This window comes from Ascaphus truei, chromosome 2 (assembly GCF_040206685.1).
Source record: "Ascaphus truei isolate aAscTru1 chromosome 2, aAscTru1.hap1, whole genome shotgun sequence".
Classification (NCBI taxonomy): Eukaryota; Metazoa; Chordata; class Amphibia; order Anura; family Ascaphidae; genus Ascaphus; species Ascaphus truei.
Window position 1 is genome coordinate 382,515,744 of NC_134484.1, and position 27,162 is coordinate 382,542,905.

Here is a 27,162-nt window from a genome sequence, read left to right on the forward strand (position 1 = left end):
TATATATGTATATATAATATATATGTATATATATAAAGAGAATGATGAAGCCACTGTCGAAATGAATGGGTGGAGGGTGGCTTAACCCATTAATAACTGTAGCTCTTATGAGCCGTTATTGTTATTAACGGGTCAAGTAACACCACAATATAATCGCTATATGGTGTTGCCGGGTTATGTACACAGTATTAATAATTGGTATGTTTATTGCGGGTGTGTGTATTTCTATGAATGTGGGTATTGGAGGTAGAGGGTATTTTCCCCAAGGGACGGAGGGTAGGCCTCCAGGTGTGTTGGGGGTCATGGTGGATATGCCTCACAGGGGTGGTTTGGGGGCTGTATGTATGTAAAGGTATGTATGTGTTTTTAATAAGCATGTATTTAACATCACGAGCATTGCTAGGATGCATGTTTGATTCCATGTCTGCGAACATATGATCATAATGTTGCATCATCAGCTTGTTGCTCCTTGCATCTTCTTCACTTGGCCTTAACCCTTGCATGCACATGTTGGCCTTAACCCTTGCATGCACATGTTCTGCTGCTGAATTATATAATAAAAGCTGTTCTTCTGCATGGCTGATGACATTGCCTCCATAACTGTGGGCACAGTTCTCATAAAAATATTGTCTGCTGCTACATAGTTGTTGGTGGACTGCGCTCACAGGCCTCTCACCTTCAGAATTAGCAATTTGACAGGTGTAGTTCTGCTGTTCTTGGAAATGACAGTTTGTTTATGCTGATGTGCCGGCAAACAACTCATTTTATTTCCAGCACCCATAACTCTTAATCTGCCGAGGGAGGGTTCTAACAAAGCAGGACTGAACAGACAAACTCTGATACCATTCTTCCATGTAGATTCTTTCGCATAGAATTTATAATAGTCATAATGGTTGGAAATATATTCATACATTTCTTGAAGTGTCGCACGCTTATCATCTTGCATATTTATTGCATCTGCAATTAACTGTTTGTAAGTAATATCGAGTAATACGAGTCTCCATGCCTGCTTCAAACTCCGTCATTAATGGTCAAAAATCTTTTTAGAATGGCAATTTGAACTAGTTCTTCCTCTAAATCAGTGTTTGCGTTGCTACTTTCAATCTGTGACAGTTTAAGCCTCAAGGTCATATAACAAAAGGGCAAGTGTTTAGCCACATTACTCCCCAACGCAGGTGTCTGGCTGCAATTTTTTTAACTTTTAATGAACTGCACGTACAATAATGTCCCTGGTACTATCTGTAACAGTTGGATTTTAAAAAAAGCCCTTCCTTTGTGAAGAAGCGTTGCCAAACTTCGCTTTAGTGTAACTCTGAGCTGAAAAAATGTAATGTTTTTTGCTTTGAATACAGCTCCGTGGTGTCCTTATTATAGGGTAACATATAACATTGAGTTGTAGCTTTTCAGACAACCATTGTACATGTTAATAAGCATGTCAAAACGAACACGTTAACTAGATATGTAAGACAACTTTGTAGAGGTTTTTTTTTTGTTTCTACAGTTTATGCTGGGCCTACAAAAGTAATAGTTACAATGCTTCTCTTTCAATGTTTTAAAACTTTATTTACACTTCAATGCATGTTTGCAAATATGCTCAGAAGACATACATACATGCATACATAACATGTACATGGAGCTGATCTTCATTTGCATACACTGAATGTAGCATTCAATGCAGCATTTTCTGCACTTACAATATGTGCATTTTGAAATGAATGTAAGTGTTTGCAGTGCAAACTTCAGTCCTATAACTGCACATAACGTTAAAACATTTTCAAACATATATACATATATATAAAAGCTGTACAATTGAACACATAATAGAATAACTGCAAGAACTAACTAAAGAACTGTACAAAATATGGAAAGTATGCAAATTCAATCATAAATTTTGTTGAGAGCGCGTTTTTGGCCTTACAATGTTGCTTGCAAGCAGCATACGTACTACATTCAACTACTGTTGCTGGACCTATTTCAGTCTTACTCATCTGACACATATTTTCCATAACTGCCAGTCGTGTACTAATTGGAATAGTACTAGGCATTTCTAATTGCATGTGTAAGGCCATTGCAAGTGTTGCATTTACACCATGTGTAAACCATTTTGATTTTTTTTGGACACCAAATGTGCCTTAGAGAATAATTTTTACTTCTCCTTTTCACAGAACTGGCACTCAATAGATGAAGGCAACCCTCCTGTTGTCCAGTCACAACACTGTTATCTGGAAGAATTGCCTGAACAGTTTCCTGTACAAGGGCATCGTCCAAACCTTCCTGGTCACAGGAAACCATTACATGCAAATTCCATGTCAACAGGAACATTGCTGTCACTATTTTCTGCTTCTTTATCCTCACATGAGGGTATCTGTACGCCTGAAGATGTTTCCATGTCACATGTCACTTTAGTTTGGGGGGGGGCGTGTTTACAACACTTTGCTGGAGTTGCACAGCCATTGGAGACAATAGGGAAACAATGGTACTCTACTGTTGGAAACAAAGTAGCAGTACTCGTTGTGGCTGGCGTTGCTGCACAGCGCTGATCATGTAGTTTAATAAGTGTTTCGGAAATTGATGCCATAAACTGATTATGTTGACATATGTGTTGATTGGTATTTTTTAAAATCTTTTTCATCTCCCGCATTTCAATCAACATTTGTTCCTGGACACCCATGACTTGTTCATGTCGTTGATGATGGAGGAGCATTAATTTTTCCTCTGCTCTTTCAAAGCCTAATAAGTGTTGCTGCAGGCCAACATCCGCATCATGACTAACATCTTCGTGTGGGTTTGAACCTGTATTCTGTTCTGGAAACAAGGTGCCTGGCCGGATGCTGGGTGACACGCTGCGTAAAATAACCATATCTGCAAATCACCAAAAATCAGATAATTAGAATTGACGGATAGAAGACACATACATATACATGTCATCCATCTGTAATAATAATAAGTTAACAAAAATGTTTGCCAAGGTTATAGCATGAGCATAAAATCTATCTCCTTTAACACATAGTGGGTCAAAACATATAAATGTTGCCTGTCAATAAGGAGCGGAATCTATTTTGGATCCAACAAAGGACAATACACAAAGACAACATCACAAGCAACATTGCTGTTACAGTCAAGGCAAGTATTTCTTTACACACGTCACCAAGACACTGCGAGGGTTCTATGGCACATCAGTGGCAATGTGAAACACATTTGACATACACTGATGTTCTTCATGTACACATAAGGACAACATGTGCTCATCATTAATTCGCATTACAGACTTCCTTTAATGCACATCACATAAAGTGTGCCAGTACATGTACAACACATATTAAAGGAATGCACTTGTCAGCCAACCCTGCAGTGTTAATCCTATGTGTCATTACCCCATATAAATTCTGCTTGCACATTACTTCTTAAAAGGCAACCACTTCAAACAGCACACAACCTGATACTGTTATGGCAATGTACATTTGCAATTTGTAAGAACAGTGCTCGACTCTGTTGGTAACAGTGTGAAACACGTCTCCATTAACAGTCTTGTATGTTTGGATGATTACATACAGGCTTCATTGCAGCTCACACACTGTTCAATTCAGTTGTCTTCTGAAGCTCTTACCTTGTTCAAGAGGCGTGGAGGTATGTGAAGAACGTGACGGTGGTCGTGGGCTACATTCAGTATCCATGTTTATAGGTTCATCTCCTAACGGTGAAGCGGGACACACTGTGAAGTATACGGAAGCAAAGTGTCCATGAAACATGCCATGCTACAGTCCAGAACATTTCGTAGGTCACTTAAATTCGCATACCATGGAAAACATGTTACACTGTGGTGAAATGTTAGGATGAAAACATGCACATACACATCCTCATTTAAGGTATAACTAATACCTGCACATTATGATTACTTTGGGTGCAGGTATGTGTTAAGGATGTGCCTCTAGTTCTGTATTTATGTTACAGACTCTGTATACTAGGTTACTAGTCTAATGACACAGATATCTAATGCAATTTTCATGTTTTACAACACTCACAACATTGTTTTAAGCAGTTTTTTGACATAGAATGCCATTCACACGTCACACAGAACATGTACATAATACAGACATTGGACACCATTTATATATGTTAAAAGATTACAAACCTTTCGGATAAACATGCTCATATACACCAATGTCCAAATCTCCTGGCAAACCTGCTATCTGAACTGTTGGAAATTTTGCTGCAAGTTGTTCCTCCAAGGGAGTCAATGTGAAGTGTTCTGCTGCTGGACCTCCTCCATTTGCTGAGGCATGTAAAATGCCTTTTTGTATTTTTTTCTTTAATTTTTGTTTTATATCGTCAAACTTTTTCCTACAGTTATTATGTGATCTCTGCTGACGACCACATCCCGAAACTGCTAGTCTTATTTGTTCCCAACATTGCCTCTTAATGAAGGTGGAGGTTTTGCCTTGAAATTGACAAGAATATATGCATCATTGAAATGTTTTAGGTTGTCATGTCCTTGACACTTTTGTAATGTTAAGTCACATACTATGTATCGGTACAGTACTCTTACAGTGTCTATCAATCTTTTTCCATAATATGTGTACGCATAACGTAAACATTAGTGTTTACACAGTTGAACAACTTGTCTCCATTTCACATAAGTAATCAATTACTGCTGTTAACAAAATAGAGGAATACACTGTTATAGGTCAGCAGGCAACATGTCAACTATACAGGGGTGGTTTCGGCGCAACTGCGCATGTCTGAGTCAAAGAAGCTCCCGGATGTTCTTCAATCAACTTTATTGTAACAAAACACACAAGGGCTACACCGCAATCTCCCCCTCTACGCGTTTCACCCTTACAGATAGGGCTTTGTCTCGGAGTGGGGAGAAGCGGTAGCTGCCTGATTAAATACAAGAAAAGCCAGCGAAAACGGTTTAAAACATTAACCCCTTCAATGCCCAAGCCTATTTGAATATTACACACATATGTCAATCCTATGTATAAACCAATGCTGGAATACAATCTCTATTGATCATAGAATCTCTAAGTATTCCTATTCAAAAACCTTGTATTTTGATTAGACTCAGGCTATAATTGAAGGTATAAATTAAATATCCCCCTGCACCGGTCAACTCTGTGGCCACGCGGAGCTCCCTCGTATACTGCCCCAGTGTCTGGAACATTTAAAGGTGACTTGCCCACATACACGGAAGCGCAGGACAGACCTTTTGGCGATTGGAACATGTCAACTAGTCTAGTTAACATGTTGACTGCTGACCTATAACAGTGTGTGCCTCCATTTTGTCAACAGCTGTCATTATTTACTTATGTGAAACGGAGACAAGTTGTTCAACTGTGTAAACACTAATGTTTAAGTTATGCGTACACATATTATGTACTAAAATTCCTGTGAACAATAACAAAACATGTCATTCACTTATGGATATTATGGCCACTTTCAGTACTGTATTTTGTTACTTGCTAACTGGCCAAATATTCGATCATAGTGCTCAAGGATACATGTGACAAGCACACGGTTTTCCTCGTCGTTAAATTTCTGATTACTTTTTTTCAACTGTGGACTCTGATGGACACTATTGGTCTCTCCTTCCTCTATTGCAAGGGACTGCATGACAAGTGCACTTGCACCATAATGAGCAGGCACACTTTCTGAAGAACAGACACTGGACTCCAAATCCAAGATCTCACCCGCTGTCACCATTGCTGATCGACTAACACCTCTGTGACCCCTACCCCTAGCTGCACGCATCACATTTGCACCACAACCATCCGTTACTGCTCCACTGCACATCACTCCTCCACTTGCCATACCACCACCCCTCACACGCACACCACCACCCCTCACACGCAGACCTCCCCTCACCCGCACACCAGCACCCCTCACATGCACACCAGTACCCCTCACACCACCGCGCACAGCAATGACCCCTGCATCAACACTCACCACAGATGCACAACTCACCATACCTGTCACACCTGCATTCGCAACAACGCCACCACTTGCAACCACAGTCAGTCCAGCACTCGGTCCAGCAGCTCCAATCATACGAGATGATCCTGCCACTGTTGCGCCACCATAATCTCCTATTAAAGCTGGTGCTACAGTAAGTGTAACGAACGGGGAGTCACGCCGCTCTCGGCGTGCTCCCCACTTACCTGCAGCCCTGCCAGGTCTTCCCACGGCTCACACGGATCCCTCCTCCAGGATGCCGAGCTCCGTTTCTCCTGTGCGCGCGCACGTCAGTCCCTTCTTCTGCCTTTGGGTCTGGGCGTGTGCCCGCTCACGCATCCACAGGCGCGGCCACACGGAGGCGCGGCCACACGGAGGCGCACCAGCCTCTTAAAGGCACAGTACCTATTTCCAATGCTGCAATCCAATATACCAGTTCTTCTAGGATCTATAGCCCCTCCTCCAGGAACTCATCTAGACCTATCCCTGTCTCAGCCTGGCCCATTCACACATCCCCACCTTGCTACTCTGCCATTGGACCCTCTTGCCTATATATACCCTGCAGCTTCATTAACTCGTCGGCTGAGCATAGAACCAGTTGTTCTCATCACTCTCTGCCTCCCTAGTCCTGTCTTGTTTTGCAGTCTTCCTCGTGTACCGAACCGGCTTCCTCTACGACTATCCGCACCTCTGGAATCCCGAACTTGGCGTACGGCAATACGACTCTCCGCACCTCTGGCACCCCGACGGTAAACGATTACGTCCTTCTCTCTAACCCCGGACATGGCGAACAGCACCCTATACCATCCGTACCTCTCCTGCCCCGACTCGGACTCCCGGACCACTCTACTCTCAAGACGTGCCCTCGTGGCTAAGGGTGGCGTTATATCCTATCCCACCTTAGCACCGCGGTCCCGCCTCGTTTGTGGTGAGCTCGTCCTGACAGTAAGTACATGAGGTGCTTGAGATGCAACTGCAGCACCAGTCGCAGCAACTGACTTGACCCCATCAGTTGCAGCCATATTGCCACTCAAAGGTGGAATACGGTCCACTGTTGTCAGAAAAATATCACACAATGATACAACACACCAAAATGTATATGCAACAATGTCACATTCACACAGCAAAAGAGGTATTTCTAAATAAAACACACAGCTGACACGCACACAACAACTGTGGCCGTGTTTGTGTTATGTGTCTCAGCTATATGCTACAATCGTGAGGAACTGGTATGTTAGCCTGTCAAAATGACACTGACAGTGCCTGAGGTGATTTCGCAGCTGTCACTCAACTGCTCGTGCTCTCGCGAGAGCCGCGCGGGACTTTGCACGTCAGCAAAACAAAAGCTTTCTGCTGGGCAACGAACGCGCGGCTCTGCATGGCGAGATTAATGCCAAGTGAACCACGCCAGAGTTAAAAATAAGTTTTGACAGGGGTATCGGAGTATCCTGCATACGGCGAAAAAAAACGGCAATTATGTGGCGACTTTATTGCCGTTGCGGCTTTCATTAAAGTAGCTCTCTGCATAGGCCCCACAATTCAAAATAATTATCTCTCCCTGAATATTTGTGTGTGTGTGTGTATATATATATCACTTTTTTTACCCACCATAACTTAACTAAGTATGGTAAACCCCATCCTCATTGCTTCATTTTTGCATAGCCGGTATAACCAACCCCACACTGATGAGACCCCTCAAGGTCGAAACGGCTGTCTGTGGGTGGGTTTACTGGCTATGCATCTTAACCCTGGCTGTGCGCAAAGCTGTGACCATGCAGCAAGCTTAAGCCTATAGGGGACCATGTTAAAAATGGTTTTGAAGCAAAAGGTGGCACTGGGTGCTCATTTGCATGTCATTTCCCAGAATCCCTTGCTGCAGTGGAAGTGCTGTGTGCTGGGTGATAATGGTGAATGGCGGGGTTGCAGACCTGTCTAAGACATGCATATGAGCATACAGCAATATTTCCATTTGCTATATGCTTTCCAGTGGAGGGTTTTTGTCACTTTTTTTACCCACCTTAACTTAACTATATATATATATATATATATATATATATATATATATATATATATATATATATATATATATATATATATATATATATATATATATATGATAAAAAGAGAAGAAAGTGCCCGATCCTAGTGTATTATATTAAGATACAAAATGTAATGTTCCATAAAAGTCCAACATATGCTATATGCTTTCCAGTGGAGGGTTTTTGTCACTTTTTTTACCCACCTTAACTTAACTATATATATATATATATATATATATATATATATATATATATATATATATATGATAAAAAGAGAAGAAAGTGCCCGATCCTAGTGTATTATATTAAGATACAAAATGTAATGTTCCATAAAAGTCCAACAAATGCGCACTCACAAACATAGAAAATATTAAAGCATGTAATGAGTAATACTCATTCGCCAGACGCTGGAAACTGCTGCTCCGCTCACACGTCCTGCTCCCACAAGTTGTATGACACCTCTGAGCTACCGTCCAGCAGGAACTCAGGGGATGTGCAGCTACTCCTATTCTCAGCCGGAAACAAACTGCGGTGAACAATGGTTCCGGATAGGAGGAAGGGAGAAGGTAGGACCAAATCACTGATGTATCACCATGAGGTGGCATCCCAAAGTCCCAACATACAGCGCATCAACGCAAGGCAGCGTCGCAGAGCCCAGAGTCTGATTGAAAGTCCCAGATATAGAACAGGTCTGGTACAGTGACCATCACTAGTAAAAACTATTATAAGGGATAAAGTGTGCTAAATGCACCAGAGACCATTGTATCACTAAGGAGGAAAATATAATAAAGGTAAATATACATATAGACCAAACTACAGAAAAGGAGTGAAAAGGAATCCCTCATTAAGACCTTTAGGAGATAGGGTCTGCAGATTATAGATCCACCTGCACTCCCTCTGCAGAAGGATCCTATCCCAATCACCTTGTCTTTGTCCAATACTGAGATGGTCTATCCCATTTTGCCCTCATGTGCATAATTTATGTGCCTCGCTAAAGGTGTCTCCAGATGTTTTCGGACTGATCCCACGTGTTCCAAGACCCGACGTCTGAATTGACAGGGGGCTTGCTCACGTATTTTTTCCCACAGTCACAGGAGGCCATATAGATTACCCCATATTGTGGTACAATTAATAAAGGTCCCAGTGGTAAACTCTTTAGGGTCATTCCAATTATAGAACTTTTTGCAGGCAACATAAAAGCCACTGATTGAGCCACCTGTGCTGCAACAGGGATATCCATAAAAGCCGGCCTGTTGCCAGCCATTGAGGACTGAGTTTGAAGAACCCTGCTATGCCAGTGCAGGGATTTGCATAGTGGCGCAGCAGATATGGAGTGGTGAGCAGCAGCATTTTTTAAAGGCAGATATACAGTTGTACTGTAATGCATTATTATTATCCTTTATTTGTAAAGAGACAACATATTCCACAGCGTGGTACAGCAGGGGGAAAGAGTGACATCGATTACATAAACAGAATGACATGCAAGTAAGAACAGACAAGCAAAAACAGATACAGAAGGTAGTAAGGGCCCTGCTCCTGAGAGCTTAAGGGAATAACGGGCAATGCTGAAATAAAAGGTAAAATGTCTGCTCATTGTGGTGGAGGAGTATACATCAGGTTGGAATATGCTCTAGCCGCACATAACATTGTTCAACCACATTACACAACATATATCAGCACGGCTCAAAATATCAGTTTCTATATGATTACATTTTAATGTTGGAAAAGTACCTCACAGAATATCCTAACATATCATTCCAGAGGGAAGAATGAAGCCTAGTACATCTGTACTAAGGATGGTTCACTTAAACATTTGTTGAGACTTTTCTATTAACAGAGAGTGTGGTTCAAGGGATAACATCTGATGCTTCCATTTTCACCCCTCTGCTTCCAGCGAGCTGGCAATATGTTTCTCAGATCATTCAGGTAGCCATAGTGAAGTAGAACTCAATAGATGTCTGCTTGTAAATTTTAGTTTTTTCTGTAGAGTATATGATATGGAAATTATTTCCTATTACAAAGTAATGTAAGTACTGTCTGGTAACAAAATGTACAGTAATACATATATAGAACTTATAAGACCAAAGAGAAATAACCTGGCTCGAAGAGCACGCTATTACCCTTAAAGTAAGTTGTGTATAGTAGATAACTTAAAATAAATGGTATTAGTATTAAAATAAAGAGGTATATGGATATGAACGACGAATGCAATAGTCAAAATAAAAAAGCCAAGGTCTGTAACAAGTCCGAATGATTAACCCTCAGTGGTATTGAGGGGTTAGATGTCCCTTTGGAGATATATGTTGCCTATGATATATATCAGGTACCTACAGCGTTGTCATCGCATAGTATGATCCTGTTATACGCTTAATGTCCCATTACAAAACAATAGAACTAATATATAGAACTTAACTCTCCATCTTCATTAAGAATAGAGTTCGTGAGGGCACTAGTCCCAGTGTTCAGGGCTCAGAAAAAACAGAGCACGATGTATAAATAAACTTGATTGAAGTTAGGGGTGTCTAAATCATGAAAGCTGTGTGAGACTCAATATGTGGTGCCTACTTAAAACATGAAATCATGTGTGGAATCATATATAAGTCTCCATGAGCAGCTGACTGTCCATACATATATACCATGACCGGACTGTCAGCTAGATTCATAGGACAAATATCAACCATAAGGCAATAATAGCAACCAACAGAGTACTCACAGACACAGCAACTTAGTCCCCATGTAGAGCGTGCATCACGCTGAAAATAGCAAGATGAAGGCAGTCCGTTGAATCCGGAAGCGGAGCACAGCAACAGTGAAGCAAAAAGGGGCTGCAATCTACTAGAAACATTAAAAACCTTTTATTGTGAGGAGGTGGGGGGGTCGGAACTGACTCTGACGCGTTTCGGGCACTGTGAGTGAACATGAACTAACTCTTTGACAAAGGGATTCGTCCCGAAACGCGTCAGAGTCAGTTCCGACCCCCCCACCTCCTCACAATAAAAGGTTTTTAATGTTTCTAGTAGATTGCAGCCCCTTTTTGCTTCACTGTTGCTGTGCTCCGCTTCCGGATTCAACGGACTGCCTTCAAGAAGAAGTGAGAAGCTTTTGTCTGAGTTCGCAAACCATGCAAGCTTGGCCCTTTCCCTCCCGCGCAAATCAGTCAGAGCTGAGTCACAGCACAGTTACAATTTGCGAAGAATTTCAATTATGGATGTTAACTCCCTTCCAGAGCATGAAATATTGTTTATGCTGGAAATAAGAGAACATGTTTGGAGAAAGCCTTCCTAATTGTGACGAAGCTGCAATGCATTAGCAAAACAGCAAATTGATGGTGGCAATGTGTGCTTTAGCCCTTGCAAGTGGAGATGGGCGAATCTGCTGAAATCTGTTTCCTGGATTTTCTCGCATTATCCACCCAAAATCCGTTTTGCGGTGTAAAATCCACAAACAGATTTGGTCGATTTTAATCTGTGCGGATTCATCAAAAACACCCTTGGATACAATCCGTGGATGTATTTATAGAATCCAATCCATTGATTCAGCAATCCGTTGTCGGATTCCTTAGAATTGGATTCTACAAATCCGTCCACTGGTTGTGGAATCCACAGAGTGTATTGGTAATGATAATAGAAAATCCGCAAGATGCGAATCACCCTTTATGAGATTGATCCGCTGAAATCTGTGGACCAAATGAACCGGCCAATCCACTACAAATCCAAATTCAAAAAACTATTCGCCCATCTCTACTTACAAGTTCTGCAATTAGGCATATCTTAGCAAGCTCAAAACCCAGTCACACAAAATTATATACTTGTATATTTAAAAGTACAAATTGAAGAGCTACTTGGAAAGTGAAATATACAACAGTAAACAAAGAAGCCCCAATGCACATCAAATATGACCAATTATTTAGTTCATTAATGTATGTATGTATCTTTATTTACATAGCGCTTCACAGAAGTAATACATGTGACATAATAATATAACACATAATGGAAATAAGAGCTTCAGACAGAAAAGTAACATTAGGAAAAGGAGTCTCTCCCCCGAAGAGCTTACAATCTCAGTGATAAATATGGAGAACTTACAGAGACAGTAGGAGGATGTTCAGGTAAGATGCGTTTGCAAGGGGTCACGGTCAATGCATATGTCATACGAGATGTATAGTATCCGCCATTGGAGCTACCCACATGCTTCGTTAAGGAGGTGGGTTTTAAGACAGGTCTTAAAGGTGGAGAGAGGGTGCTAGTCGGATATTGATGGGAAGGGCATTCCAGAAATGTGAGGCAGTAAGTTAGAGGATTTAGGTGGGAGAGGGCTTTAGATACAAAAGGGATAGACAGCAGACATCCTTGAGCAGAACGTACAAGTCAAGCAGGTGTATATCGAGAAATTAGGGCTAAGATGTAAGGCGGGGCAGAATAGTGTATAGGCTTAAAAGAGAGCAGGAGAATTGTGTAAGTAATAGAGGATTTAACAGGGATTCAGGAGAGGGATTTCAGCATGAGGGAGACGATGACACAGATTTAGGAGAGAGTAAAATTAATCTAGCAGCAGGGTTTAGGATAGGTTGAAGGGGAAATAGGTGAGAGGCAAGAAGACCAGACAGTAGAAGGTTGCAATAGTCGACATGTTATTTTTAAAGTGTTCTACTGAAAAATGTTTATACCTCTTTGTAAACTTAAAGCTGATTTAAAGCTGGTTTTGTTCTGATACGTGTTAATAAATGTTTATTTTTATTGATTATAATTGTTTTTTGTCAGATTTATTTTGAATGTTTCACATCATAAATTATATAACAGGTGGAGATCGACCCATGAGTTTTTTTGAAGTGAAACTTTTTTAGTGGCACCTCATTCGAACTGGGGCAAAAATGAATTGTGGAGACAGAAATGAAACGGATGTGACGTCAGTGCTGGCAGTTGAGGCGGGGCTGTGTTCTGGCTCAGCCCGACCCCAACACTGACATCCCAACCGCTCAAGCTCAAGCTCACGGCCGCTGTTCCCCGCCCGCTGCCATGCCGCGCATGCACAGTTGTGATGGCGCCGCTGACGGACGCCACATATGCACAGAAGCGGCTGGTAGTGGCGCCGTTCCACCCACACAGTGCCATTCCGCCCTCCACTGACGCGGGCGTTCGCGGGCCCCCGCAGGAAGCGGTGGCACACGGCGCAACCCGCACAGCACAGGGGCTCGGCACCGGGGGCAGGCTCCTGCTGCTGGAAGAAAGGGCGACCCGGGCGGGCCGGGCAGCGGAAGGGGTGTGTGTGTGTGTATGTATGTGTGTCAGTCAGTGTGTGTGTGTGTGTATGTATGTGTGTCAGTCAGTGTGTGTATGTGTGTCAGTCAGTGTGTGTATGTATGTGTGTCAGTCAGTGTGTGTGTATATGTGTGTCAGTCTGTGTGTGTGTGTATGTGTGTCAGTCAGTGTGTGTGTGTGTATGTATGTATGTGTGTCAGTCAGTGTGTGTGTATGTATGTGTGTCAGTCAGTGTGTGTGTGTGTGTATGTATGTGTGTCAGTCAGTGTGTGTATGTGTGTCAGTCAGTGTGTGTGCATGTATGTGTGTCAGTCAGTGTGTGTGTGTATGTGTGTCAGTCAGTGTGTGTGTGTGTGTGTGTGTGTGTATGTGTGTCAGTCAGTGTGTGTGTGTATGTATGTATGTGTGTCAGTCAGTGTATGTGTGTCAGTCAGTGTGTGTATGTGTGCTAGTCAGTGTGTGTATGTGTGCCAGTCAGTGTGTGTGTATGTATGTGAGTCAGTGTGTGTGTGTGTGTGTGTGTGTGTGTGTGTGTGTGTGTGTGTGTGTGTGTGTGTGTGTGTGTGTGTGTCAGTCAGTGTGTGTGTGTATGTATGTGTGTGTGTGTGTGTGTGTGTGTGTGTGTGTGTGTCAGTCAGTGTATGTGTGTGTATGTGTGCCAGTCAGTGTGTGTATGTGTGCCAGTCAGTGTGTGTGTATGTATGTGAGTCAGTGTGTGTGTGTGTGTGTGTGTGTGTATGTATGTGTGTCAGTCAGTGTGTGTGTGGGTGTGTATGTATGTGTGTCAGTCAGTGTGTGTGTGTGTATGTATGTGTGTCAGTCAGTGTGTGTGTGTGTGTGTCAGTCAGTCAGTGTGTGTGTGTGTGTGTCAGTCAGTCAGTGTGTGTGTGTCAGTCAGTCAGTGTGTATGTGTGTCAGTCAGTCAGTGTGTGTGTGTCTGTCAGTCAGTCAGTGTGTGTGTGTGTGTGTCAGTCAGTCAGTGTGTGTGTGTGTCAGTCAGTGTGAGTGTGTCAGTCAGTGTGTGTGTATGTGTCAGTCAGTGTGTGTGTGTGTGTGTGTGTGTGTGTGTATGTATGTGTGTCAGTCAGTATGTGTGTATGTATGTGTGTCAGTCAGTGTGTGTGTATGTATGTGTGTCAGTCAGTCAGTGTGTGTGTATGTGTGTCAGTCAGTGTGTGTGTGTATGTATGTATGTGTGTCAGTCAGTGTGTGTGTGTGTGTGTGTGTGTCAGTCAGTGTGTGTGTGTGTGTGTGTGTGTCAGTCAGTGTGTGTGTATGTGTGTCAGTCAGTGTGTGTGTATGTATGTGTGTCAGTCAGTCAGTCAGTGTGTGTGTATGTGTGTGTGTCAGTCAGTGTGTGTGTGTGTATGTATGTGTGTCAGTCAGTGTGTGTGTCAGTCAGTGTGTGTGTGTATGTGTGTGTGTCAGTCAGTGTGTGTGTGTGTGTATGTGTGTCAGTGTGTGTCAGTCAGTGTGTGTGTGTGTATGTATGTGTGTCAGTCAGTGTGTGTGTGTGTGTGTGTGTATGTGTGTCAGTCTGTGTGTGTGTGTATGTGTGTCAGTCAGTGTGTGTGTGTGTATGTATGTGTGTCAGTCAGTGTGTGTGTGTGTATGTATGTATGTATGTGTGTCAGCCAGTATGTGTGTCAGTCAGTGTGTGTGTCAGTCAGTGTGTGTGTGTGTGTGTGTGTGACAGTCAGTGTGTGTGTGTATGCGTGTTAGTCAGTGTGTGTGTATGCGTGTCAGTCAGTGTGTGTGTATGTATGTGTGTCAGTCAGTGTGTGTGTGTGTATGCTTGTCAGTCAGTATGTGTGTCAGTCAGTGTGTGTGTATATGTGTCAGTCGGTGTGTGTGTGTATGTGTGTCAGTCGGTGTGTGTGTGTATGCGTGTCAGTCAGTGTGTGTGTGTATGTATGTGTGTCAGTCAGTGTGTGTGTATGTGTGTGTCAGTCAGTGTGTGTATGTGTGTGTCAGTCAGTGTGTGTGTGTGTATGTGTCAGTCAGTGTGTGTGTATGTGTGTCAGTCAGTGTGTGTGTGTCCTGCTGCAGCCAGGGGCGGGGTGTAACATTGCGCACCACCTCCCTCCCCCCCTTCCGCAAATTCTGCGTACCCCCCCCCCCCACACACACACTGACTGACACACATACATACACACATACTGACTGACACACATACATACACACACACTGACTGACACACATACACACACACATATACACACTAACTGACACACATACACACACACACTGACTGACACACATACACACACTGACTGACTGACACACACACACACACACACACACACTGACAGACACACACACTGACTGACTGACACAGACTGACACACACACACTGACACACACACATACACACTGACACACACATACACACACTGACACACACACAATGACACACACACACACACTGACACACATACATACACACACTGACTGACACACATAAACACACTGACTGACACACATACACACACACACTGGCTGACACACATACACACGAGGAATTCACACTTAGTGCAAATAGCTAATACAGGGGATGTGTGCCGAGCATGCGCATTATAAGTCAAATTTATTTGCGTTTTGTCAATGAAATTGTATTTTGATTTTTAATTAAAACATCACCAACACAAATACAATTTCTGTGACAAAAGTCAAAGAAGTTTCACTTACTATGCGCGTGCACAGCACATGCAGCTTTTTTTCTTTTTGCGAGGGTGGGTGGTTGGGGGGGGGAGGAGGGGGAGGAATTAATAACATTTATGGATTTGGCCACACAGCCAGTTCTAAAATCAAATTTCCAGCACTGAGTATGTGTGTGTATGTGGATAGTGTGTGGTTGTTTGAATGTGTGGCTGAATCAGGTGTGTGTGCTTGTGTTTATGGTGCCTACGTACAGCTATAGCCGATGTTATTGCATTAATTACTGTGTGGTAATAAGTGCAATAATGTCGGCTACATCTGTATGTGTGGGGGCCAGTGGCCTCCTAATATCATGGCTTAGAAGACACATTTGCCAATCCCCCAAAGGGAGGGAGCGGGGGGAGAAGGAAGAGAGAATTGCTGTTAGTAGAAGGGAGAAATAACGGCGGGGGGAGAAGGGAGAGGGAATGGTGGAGGGGAGAAGGGAGAGAGAAAGCGGGGGAGAAGGGAGAGAGAATACGGCGGGGGAGAAGAGAGAGAGAATGACGGGGCGGAAGGACAGAGAGAGAATGGAGGGGTGAAGGGAGAGAGAGAATGGCGGGGTGGAAGGACAGAGAGTGAATTGCAGTGAGAAGGGAGAGAACGGCCGGGAGAAGAGGGAGACAGAGAATGGTGGGGAGAAGGGAGAGGGAATCCCAGGGAGAAGGAAGAGAGAGGAAATGTCAGGAAGAAGGAAGAGAGAGTGCGAATGAATGGAGGGAGAGAGAGACAATTAATGGTGGAGAGAACTGAGAAAGAGACCAGATGTCCCGGTTTAGCCAGGATAGTCCCGGATTTGCTGCAAATCTCCCGGTGTCCTGCAATTAGTTTAAAACATTACACATGTCCCCCGAGAAAGGTAGGGAGAAAGGAGAGAGAGTGAAAATGGTGGGGGAGAAGGGGGAGAATGGTGGGGACGAGGGAGAGAGAATGGTGGGGCGAAGGGAGAGAGAGAGAATGGTGGGGTGAAGGGAGAGAGGATGATGGGGTGAAGGGAGAGAGAATTGTGGAGACAAAGGGTTGAGAGAGAGAATGGTGGAGAGAAAGGGTGAGAGAGAGAATGGTTGGCAGAACAGAGAGAGAGAGAGACCAGACGTGCCAGCAGGGGGGTGAGTAGGGAGAGAGAATGGTAGGGAGTGAAAAGTGAGATAGAATGGTGGATGGAGGGAGAAGAGAGAGAGAGAGAATGGCTGGGGGGGAGGGGAGAAAGGAGAGAGAATGGCGGGGGGAAGGGAGAATGTCGGGGGAAGGGAGAGAGAATGTCGGGGAGAAAGGAGGCAGAGAAAGAATGGCAGGAAGGGAGGTAGGGGGACAGAATGGCAGGGAGGGTGAAAGGAGAGAGAATGTCAAGAAGTGAATGGGGAGAGAGAATGGAAGGGGGAGAAGGGAGAGAGACAATGGCAGGGAGAATGAAGAGAGAAAATAGCAGGGAGAGGGAGAGAACGGCAGGGAGAGAATGGTGGGGGGAGTAGGGAGAGAGAATGGAGGGGGGGTAGGGAGAGAGTGATTGGTAAGGGGGAGAGAGAATGGCGGGGACAAAGAAGAGTGAGAATGGCGGGAAGAATGGAGAGAGTGGAAAAGAATGGCGGGGAGAAGGTAGGGAGAGGAAAAGAATGGTGGGGAAAAGTAAGAGAGAGAAAAGGCGGGGAGAAGGGAGAGAGAAAATGGTGGGGGAGAAGGGACAGAGAATGGCGGGTGGAAGAGAAAATGGCAGGGGGGAATTGAGAGACAATGGTGGGGGGGGAGACAATGGGGGGTGGGAGAGAGGTAATGGGGAGGGGGAATGACTATGGAGTGGGTGGGGGGGGAGGAGGGAGAGAGAATGACGGGAGGAAGAAGGGAGAGTGTATGGCGGGGGAGAAGGGAGAGAGAATGATGGGACGAAAAAGGAGAGAGAATGGTGGGGGGAGAAGGGAGAGAGACAGACAGGCAGGGGAAGAAGGGAGCAAGAGAGAATGGTGGGGAGGGGAGAAGGGAGAGAGAATGGCGGGGGAGGAGGGAGGGAAAGGGGGTGGGAGAGAGAGAAAATGGGGGTTAAGGGAGAGAGAGAATGGGGAGAATTAATATGGAGGGGGATGGAGAATGAATGTGGACAAGGCAGAAGGGAGAGAGAATGGCGGGGAGAAAGTAGTGGGACGCCAACCCCAGCTGCTAGTGCTGAACGCTGGATACCCACAACAGATGCAGCGGCGTTATCCGACCATTTCCAGAATTGGTTTAGAGATCTTCCTAATATCCTTTCAACATTTGCTGCGACAGAATAATAGCCCAGACAGGTAGACCCTGGTAGGATTAACACAGCAAGGACACCTGCTGTGTTAATCCGATTGGCCATTTAGTCTGCAGCGGACCATCTTGGACCACCACGCACTATAGTATGTGATTCAAACGATAAATGGTCGGATAACGGCCGCTGCATCAGTAATTGTATTGGGCCACCACCTAACTCTGTTTACTATTCACATCAGTTAAATTTAATTTGTGTACTATTATCACTTTCGGTACATTAGGCACCACCACCTTATTGGTTTTGTAGAAATAGGTAGTTGTATATTTATAGTATTAGTGTTTATTCAGTTGATTTATCCATTTATACCCGCTGCCTACCATTAGAGCACTATGACTTTATTTTCTAATAGAGCACTTAGAGGGCACAATTTAGAGGAGCTATTTACAGAAGAAATAGAATTTGATTGCAATGATATCGACGTTGAAAATCAGGACACACAGTTATGTAAACTTGAGAAAGAAATCACCCAAGAGATGAAAAAATGGTGGTGTAACAGGGGAGTAATCCCTGTTCAAGTAATGTGCCTTTAATCTAGCAGTGTGGTGGTTAACTGCTGGTAGTCAATTAATAAACACCACCTGCCTGATCTAGATTGCTTACAAAAGCCTGTCTGTTGAGACAGGAAGTGACTCCTTAGCTCACTTATGGGCTGAACTTTGGAGACAGAGCAGTGTTCTTGAGTCTCCCAGGAGAGACTGACCAAGAGAACACAGATCTCTGGAGCTGACCGGTCTTGAGCTCTGCACAGCATAGCTGATTGCAAGACACCAAATAAGACTTCTAAACCTGGATGCTGACATTTTCTGTGCACGCACGGGTGCGGTTCCAGGAGAGCAGAGAAGCTTACTCTACAGCAGCTAACAGATAAGACTTTCATTCTTAAGAGACTGCTTATATCTGCTTATTTCATGCTATATGTTTGGGGTTGGGAGAAATGCTTACTAAGTGAGATGTGAATTAATTGCATAGGATTTCACTAGAAATACTCCCAAGTGAATAGAAGCTTTGTCCCCCCCCCCTGTGTTTGGATGATTTCCTGATGAAAAGGAAAAGGCACAATAAAGCCTTATTATAATTTCACCTTATAAAAGTCTCCAATTGTGTACCTCTGTGAAAGTCTGTCTACAGGTGGGATGTAGTAACTCTCAGGAAATACATTGAACACAAAAGAGTCCATAGGATCCTCAAGTCGCCTAACATAGATTTGGAAAATTAAGCTTTTATCAAAGAATGGAATTACATTCTAGATACTTGCGCGTTTGGACTAATACAATTGTTGGTCCAACACAGATGAAAATCTATGGAGGCTATTGAAGAAATCCTTAAGTTAAAAGACAATTTGAGCCACATTCTAATCTTAAAGAACATAAAACTTTGAAAGAAAAAGTACTACATACTGTAGATTGGAAAAGGCAGAAAAGGAAGTCATACATACTAAACAAAAGAAATTCTTTAGGAACAAAAAGGATTATGAACAGAACAAACAGAGAAATTGGAAAGTAGAGAGATCAGTTTCTAAACATCAGGAGGGGACTACTATAATTCAGGAAAAAGTCACTCCAAAAAATACTGCACAGACCGCAAATATTATAGAGAAAACTAGGAAATGGTCGAATAAAAATGAGAATAAAGGCCAAAAAAGACATTTTATGATACTAGCCCAAAAGAACCCTATAAGAGAAATATCAGTCATCCTGGATATTACCAGGATGAGAGATATAATCATAAATATCATAAACAAGATTGGTATGGATATTATGATAGAGAAAAGAATTCGATCCATTAGAAAAGTTATTCAGAGAAAAAACTTGAAAAAAGATTCCATGATACACAACAGAAACAAAATGAATATAAAAAGCATTCCTTGGGGCCTATGCACTGGCAGCGATAAGCCACTTATCACCACCTTGTCGCTAAAAAAAGCCTACTGCTATTCAGCAAGCCCCGATAAGTCGGCGATAAGCGAGCTTTTCGGTAATTTTTTGGGGCGGAAAAAAAATCGCCAAAATGCGCCGATAAGCCACATATTGCCAAGTTTTAAAACTCGTGCTATTCTAGTAGCCCCGATTAGCTTATCGAAGCTAATCACGGCTCTAGAATAGAGATTTCCTCTCAATATCGTCTCGCCAGGAAAAGTTGGCAAGAGGGTGGTGAGAAGCTGCCGATAAGTGGCGAGATGGAACTTAGAAAAAAGAATGAATTTTTCCTGCATCGGATTGATGCCGGGAGTCTCCGGAGCTGATATACATTAATATCAGCACCAGAGACCCCCAGCATCAATCCGATGCAATAAAAATGCATTTATAGTCAACTTCATTAACTTAGCGGCTAACCCCTAAGGCAATGAAGGGGTTAAGGAACAACAGCAGCTTTATTGGGGGCAGAGTGGGTGAGTGAAGCGGGTATTTGGCCCTTCATTCACCCCCTCTGCCCCCAATAAACATTACAATATGTACTAAACAACAATACACAACCAACCCCGTGCCCCCATATAAAACCATAATTTATTTTTTGATAGACAGGATTGATACCAGAGTCCGGCAGGGGTCCCCGCGGGTGTCTGTTGACATCCAGTTGGTCCCCGCAGGTGTTTGTGGGTCCTTGGGTGGTTCCCATGTGTTTGGGGGCCCTCGGGTGGTTTCCACGGGTGTCTGGGGGCCACTGGGGAGTCCTCACAGGTGTCCAGCAGTCCTCAGGTGGTCCCTGTGGGAGTCCGGGGTCCACAGGGTTGTTCCCGTGGATCCCTGATGGCCTATGGTACAAATCCTGTATCCAAAAATAAAATCTGGCATACATTGCAATAAATACACCTCCGCCCCCCCTCCCCCAACACATACAGTACAGTAATGTGCAAAATAACTATTATCCAGATATGGATAATAGCTCATTTGCCCATTATTAAATCAAACATTAGCTAGGCAGCCGAAATAAAGTAAATAACCTTTTCTACTTACCCCTGCCATCATGAAGGGCGTCCTCGGCAGCATACTGCAGGGCAATTTCCTCCGATACCAGCAAAAATACATACAAAAATATAATCTACTGGCCACTAACCCCTTAATCACATTAGCGGTTAATAACCGCTATTTAAAACTGTTTGTGTTGGAAGGGATCAGGTATAGCTCAACACAACTATTTTTTTATGATAATAATTATTTCCTCCAGATATGTGGCACAGCCATGGGACCAGGTTCAAACCAAGTTATGCCAACTTGTTTCTGGGGGTGTGGGAAGAGGACACCTGGTCCCAGAACCCATTTGGTGCGAACCTGGTGCTATGGAAACGTTACATAGATGACTTGCTATGTATCTGGAATGGAAATGAGGATGACCTTGAGAAATTCAAAAACTTTCTTAACACAAACAGTTGGAATCTGAAATTCACATTTTCAAGTAATAACACCACTATAGATTTTCTGGATTTAACTTTATTTATGGAAAATGGAGCGATAGAGACCAAACCTTTCTATAAGAAAGTTGACGCCAATACCTATCTATTAGCTTCAAGTCACCATTATCCATGTTGGATAAAGAATATCCCACAGGGCCAGTTTCTGAGGGTCAAGAGAAACTGTTCCCAGCTACATGTTTGGGGAGCAGGCACTTGATCTTTACAAAAAATTAATTGAAAGAGATAATAGTAAACAAGTATAACCAAAGCTTTAGACATAGCTAATAACTAGTAGACATGAACTTATTAGTATGAAAAGCAAAAAGAACAAGTGCAAAATGGGCAGAAATTAGTTTATTACTCAATATAATGAAATGCCCCCCAAGAATTACTAAAATAATGAACAAGCATTAGGGAATTTTACAGAGGGATAACTTTTAACCATTCATTTTTTCCAAAGGTGTCCGTCAGCAGTGGTTATTGTCAAAATTGCTGTGTAATCTAGAATGGGTTTGCCAGGAAGTGATGAATTTGGGAGTCATCTCTCATTTGTGGATGTGTCATGTGCAGCAAAACTTTGATCCAGAAGTGTGTTGCACCTCCAACGAAAGGAGGGGGGAGTCTGACATAACAGCACTGGGATTTACGCCGCCATTTTAAGTCAGCATCCATCTTAGGTGCCTGATATTGTCTATTGTCTGTATGAAAGTTGGTATGGAAGTTAGTATAAAGACACATTTTTTTTCTTTTCGGCTCCTGAAGGTTTTGATATTAAGCTGTTCAGCTAACTACAAAAAGACCTTGAAGAGGGGAGAAAAGCGCAAATGTTATGAAAATAAGAGACAGATAGCGCAGTGTCTCGCATTCCGAGGAAGGTGCCCATGAAGTCTGTATGTAGAGTAAAAGTCACCGGCTTGTATAAGGAATATTAGCTGAATCATTTCATTGATGCATCCCATAATAATATTATTAACTCGATGTGTTCATGTTCATATTTTGTTTACGTAGTGACGCACACGCAACCGCGTATAGGGGGCGTGGGCTTAGTAGTTTGTGTATAAATTAGGCCTGTATGCCATCATGTCGTTGGGAGAGTTTTATTTTGAAACTCTCCTCTGCGTGTGCACCGTACACTGCAATAAACTTATTTGTCATTCTGCAATGATCCTCAGATTGATGACTCTTATTTACTCACACTTTTCACAGATGGCATCCCCAGATTGTCTACAAGAGAGCCAAAAATGTCAAACTTACTTTGGCACCTAGCTGTCCCATTAGTGTTCAAAAAGAAAAAAACACCATGTGGTTAAGAAATCTGAAGGGGTATTATACATGCCCCAACTGCATTCGTTGTAAGCATAGTCGTAAATGCAAGGATTTTAAGGCAATATAACGGACACAACTTTTGAAATAGAGCACTTAATTAATTTTAAAATTAGCTTTATTGTCTACTTATTGGAATGCCCTTGTGGGTTACAATACGTCGGAAGGACTTGTAGGCCCCTTAAAAAAAAGTTGGCCGAACATGTATATAATATAAAGAAAGTACTGGTGACACAGTGTCTCTAATCATTTCAAAATTAGACACAATCAAAACCCAGGCCTGATATGTAAAGGGATAGATTGCCCCAAACCGAATTGGAGAGGTGGTGATAGAATCAATTAAATGTCTAGATGCGAAAGCTTCTGGATCTATACCCTGAGAACATTGGCCCATGAGGGTTTAAACATTGAATTTGATTTGGCGTCTTTTTTTAAAGGGAATTAGTAGTTCTCTGACTATATTTTCTGATCTCATTATCACCTGAAATGTAAAAGATGTAACATTTTTCCAATAAGCATTATTATATTGTAATTTTATTAGTGTTTATGATCAAGTATGTGATGAGAGCCCGAACAGGGAACCCTGAGCCAGGTGCATTCCGGTACCTGCACCCCACACAGACATGGTCCGGCCTCTCCCAGGGCAGTCACCTTACCCGGTGGTTCTGATCTCTTGGTTCCCAGCTCTGGAACCGGCGCGCACAGGCCCTCTGGAACCTCCGCTAGGGTACACGGGCCCACCGGAACATCCACATCTCAGGTCTCCATGCAGGCTGCACCGATCAGCGTGACGGCCCAGGCTTCCTTCTTTATGGAGGTGGCTGGCATTACATTAGCACCACAGGCCACATGTAGTAGGCCTCGCACTGCGGACATGTGGCAGTAGGGGTGGCTTCTCCGCCGGGGAAGTTGCACTGTGGGCATAAGCATTATATAAATCATCGGCCTTCCACCTCCACGACCAGGAAGCCTCCTGGTAGTTGGTATTTAGAAATCTTGCACCAAGCCATGGTTTTGGTAGTCTGAAGGGCAAGGATCAGCAGTACAGCAGTTAGAGCTCTGTTCTGCTTGCTAGCTCCGAGGAACTGAAGGTGAGGCAGCTCGCATCTGGCTCCTCCCTCAGTGTAGACGGTCTCTGGTGATTGGTGCATAAAGTGTCCCTTCCCTCTGGTGGAGTTTAGAGTAGGGGCACACTGTAGCAAGGCGAGACATTGTCTCTGCGCTGAGCCAATCACAGCGGGTGGGCGCGGCTTCAGCTTTCACGCCGAGCCCTTGCAGATCTTTGCAGTACTGGAAAGCTTGCAACTCTTTTGCAACCACAATGCAGTCTCCGTTTTCGGCGGGAACCGCCATTTTAGATTGCAACTTCTACCAGGTCGATCCCCTTTCATAATAATAATAATAATAATAATAATAATAATAATAATAATAATAGCATGTTCTTGATAAGCACTGGTAGTTGTACGCAGCACTTTACAGAGACATTTTGCAGGCTGAGGTCCCTGCCCCGTGGAGCTTACAATCTATTTTTTGGCGCCTGAGGCACTGGGAGATAAAGTGACTTGCCTAAGGTCACAAGGAGCCGACACCAGGAATTGAACCAGGCTCCCCTGCTTCACACTCTCAGTGCCAGTGTCTTTACTCACTGAGCCACTCCTTCTCCTCCCTTTCACTGGAACCACCTTTATAAGTAGAATAAAGGGTATCACTGCGCAGACCCCTTGATTTTGGTGGGGACCTGCTCGCCTTGAGCTGCAGCAACACATGGTTTAGCTGACAATCTGAGCGTACATATACCCCAGGCTAGGCAAAACTCCCTCCAGTATGCTGCACACGATAACAGTACATTGTGAGTACTCCTGTGGCTCCCTCTGCATCAACAGCTAGTAAGTACCCTGGTAGCTCCTCCAGCTGAGGTTCATGACACCCGCGTATCGGGCACCCCTCCGCAGACACTACCTAGCAATACCGTACACCACCATGCTATGGCACTGACACATGCAGTCCCTTTCAAGAGATTTCTGGGGCCTTGCCAGCCAAAACACCCCCTCCATTTGTCCTACACCAATCAGCACTCAGGATGACTCTAAACCAGCAATAGCCCTCTGCTTCAGCACAGTTTGCCCTTTAGGTTAGCATAGGCTGCAGCACCATCGGGGAAGTTGGGCCCGTTATGGAATGCAGGAGTCCTATTAGAGCTACACCTCCCTTCCTTCTCCAGTACTCATTCTGGAAGCATACCTCATATTATGCTGTTTTACTTCGCTGAACGCATGTCCTGATGATCTCAGCATCGCCTCCAAATGTAACGCTATTTCCCCCACCCTCTGGGAGATTCTGCCTTTACATGTTATATAGTGCTGGCTACCTGTTGGTTCACAGGATGCCGAGTGGTCCGCCATTTTGTATTGGAGACATCTGGACAGGCTTCTGGGGTACATTATTGGTCTTTATCTCTGTTGGTACAGTGCCTCCCTCTGCTGCAGGCTCCAGGGATGTGAAGACAATACCCGCAGAAGAACTTACTTCACTCCCCCAGATAGATTGCACACCAATGCAGGAGTAGAATTGAACACAGTAACACTTTATTGCCTCTGTACAGCATACACTGGATACAGAATACACTTCTTGGGCTTCACCTTCCGGATGGTCCCTGGACATCCACCCGAGGCCAAGGGCATCCGGAGTCAGGAGAAAATTATTACTCCTCACTCCTCAAGGGGAGGGGACAGTAGGTGTCAGATCCTAGCACACCTCTGCATGACTATCTGTCTCTTTCAGAGGAAGAGACACTGCCTAAATTTATATGTGCAGCCCCTTAAGTACAGAGGGGGAAGGTCCAAGGTCTGAGCCCAGGATTTGGCAGAACACAGGCCTTTGCCCATCTCCTCCCCTATCACTGAAGGAAGCTGCTTACTGTGGGGAAAACCCAGGACTGGTCCTGACACTGGCTGCACTGTTACCAGGGCTTGTATGTCAGGGAGGGCAGACTGGTACCTAAACTAGGCATGGCTACACACGTACACTTTTTTCTTGCGTTTTCCTAATGGAAAATATGTAAATGTCGCTGGTATCTCTTTCTCATTCCATTCCACCTCCATCTACCTCTCTCCACTTCCATCACTCTTGCTCACTCCCCCACCATATACAAACAACAATACCCCCTTCCCCACAATACACACAATATCCAGACGCAATACCCCCCTGCTCCACAATAAACACACATATTACCCCCTGCCCCACATAAGCTCCCCTCCCCACAATAGCCCCACACCTTACCAGGGAGAACCTCTGGCAAGCACTGGAGAGCCGCTGCAGCGGAGTAGGAGGCGTGCACCAACGGGGGAGGAGGCGGTGGACCGCCAGCAACTTCCAGTGATTGCTGGGCCACCGCAGTTACAGGCACGGGACTCCTGTCCCAGCTCTCCCTGTTTGCTCGCATGGTGACAGTTTGTGGCTGAGAGCCACAAGTTTGTCAACCCTAATTTACTGTAGTCTATACATAACGTTTGTTTGACCATTATGAAATATGACAACCTATGAAGGTGCGACTCTGTGACTAAAGGCACTGACTCTGGGAGTCAGGGGAACTGATGTCAGCTCCTTGTAACCTTGAGCAAATCACTTTATCTCTCTGTGCCCCAAGTACCAAAAACAGAATGTAAGCTCCTCTGGGCAGGGAGTGTCTGTAAAAATACTAGGTGCTGTGTACCGTGCACTGTAATTGTGAAGCGCTTTTAATACTATTGTGAGAAAAACATTATATTTAATAAAGTTATTATGACAAGTCTACATTTCTCTAGGACAGTCCCTTGTAATCCTTCATCTTCATCCAGAGGATAAAAAGGTAGATATCTTTTCGGAGACCTCTGATTAGCATTGGGGTACATTTATGATGGACAGTACCAGCAAAATTCTACATTTCTCAACTATGTACAGTATACATGAGTTTTTCTGCAATAATAAAGATTTTACTTGAATACATCATTTTGTTTTTTTAAACAATAAGGACCTACATGTTATGTTTGTTCTCCATACATACAGTAAATAACACTATTGTATGATTTAGTACAGTGAGTAAGACACAAGGTCTCCACGTATCGTTTACCCTCAGCAAGAAAACACCACACTGCGCACACCTGATTAAATTCGTCAAGAGCGAGAGCGAGGCTTGACACGCACGACTTTCCCAAGGAACGGGTTGTTTTACGT

General features: G+C 43.8%; 1 protein-coding gene across 1 annotated transcript; it reads right to left on the bottom strand.

Annotated features, from left to right (window-relative positions):
- Positions 1-1,552: 1,552 nt before the first annotated feature.
- On the bottom strand, positions 1,553-27,155 carry LOC142487600 (uncharacterized). The gene is made up of 4 exons (XM_075587184.1): positions 27,059-27,155; positions 4,133-4,438; positions 3,608-3,712; positions 1,553-2,862 (listed from the first exon to the last, which is right to left on the bottom strand). Exons 3-4 carry the CDS (start codon positions 3,672-3,674, stop codon positions 2,279-2,281), a joined length of 651 nt encoding a protein of 216 aa, XP_075443299.1. The 5' UTR covers positions 3,675-3,712; positions 4,133-4,438; positions 27,059-27,155; the 3' UTR covers positions 1,553-2,278.
- Between the last annotated feature and the right edge of the window lie 7 nt (positions 27,156-27,162).

Excerpts from the sequence above, each read along its gene's own strand:
- LOC142487600 (XM_075587184.1), bottom strand. The coding sequence starts at position 3,674 with ATGGATACTGAATGTAGCCCACGACCACCGTCACGTTCTTCACATACC. Across the intron at positions 2,863-3,607 it reads CTCCACGCCTCTTGAACAAG|ATATGGTTATTTTACGCAGC; the intron begins GTAAGAGCTTCA and ends GGTGATTTGCAG.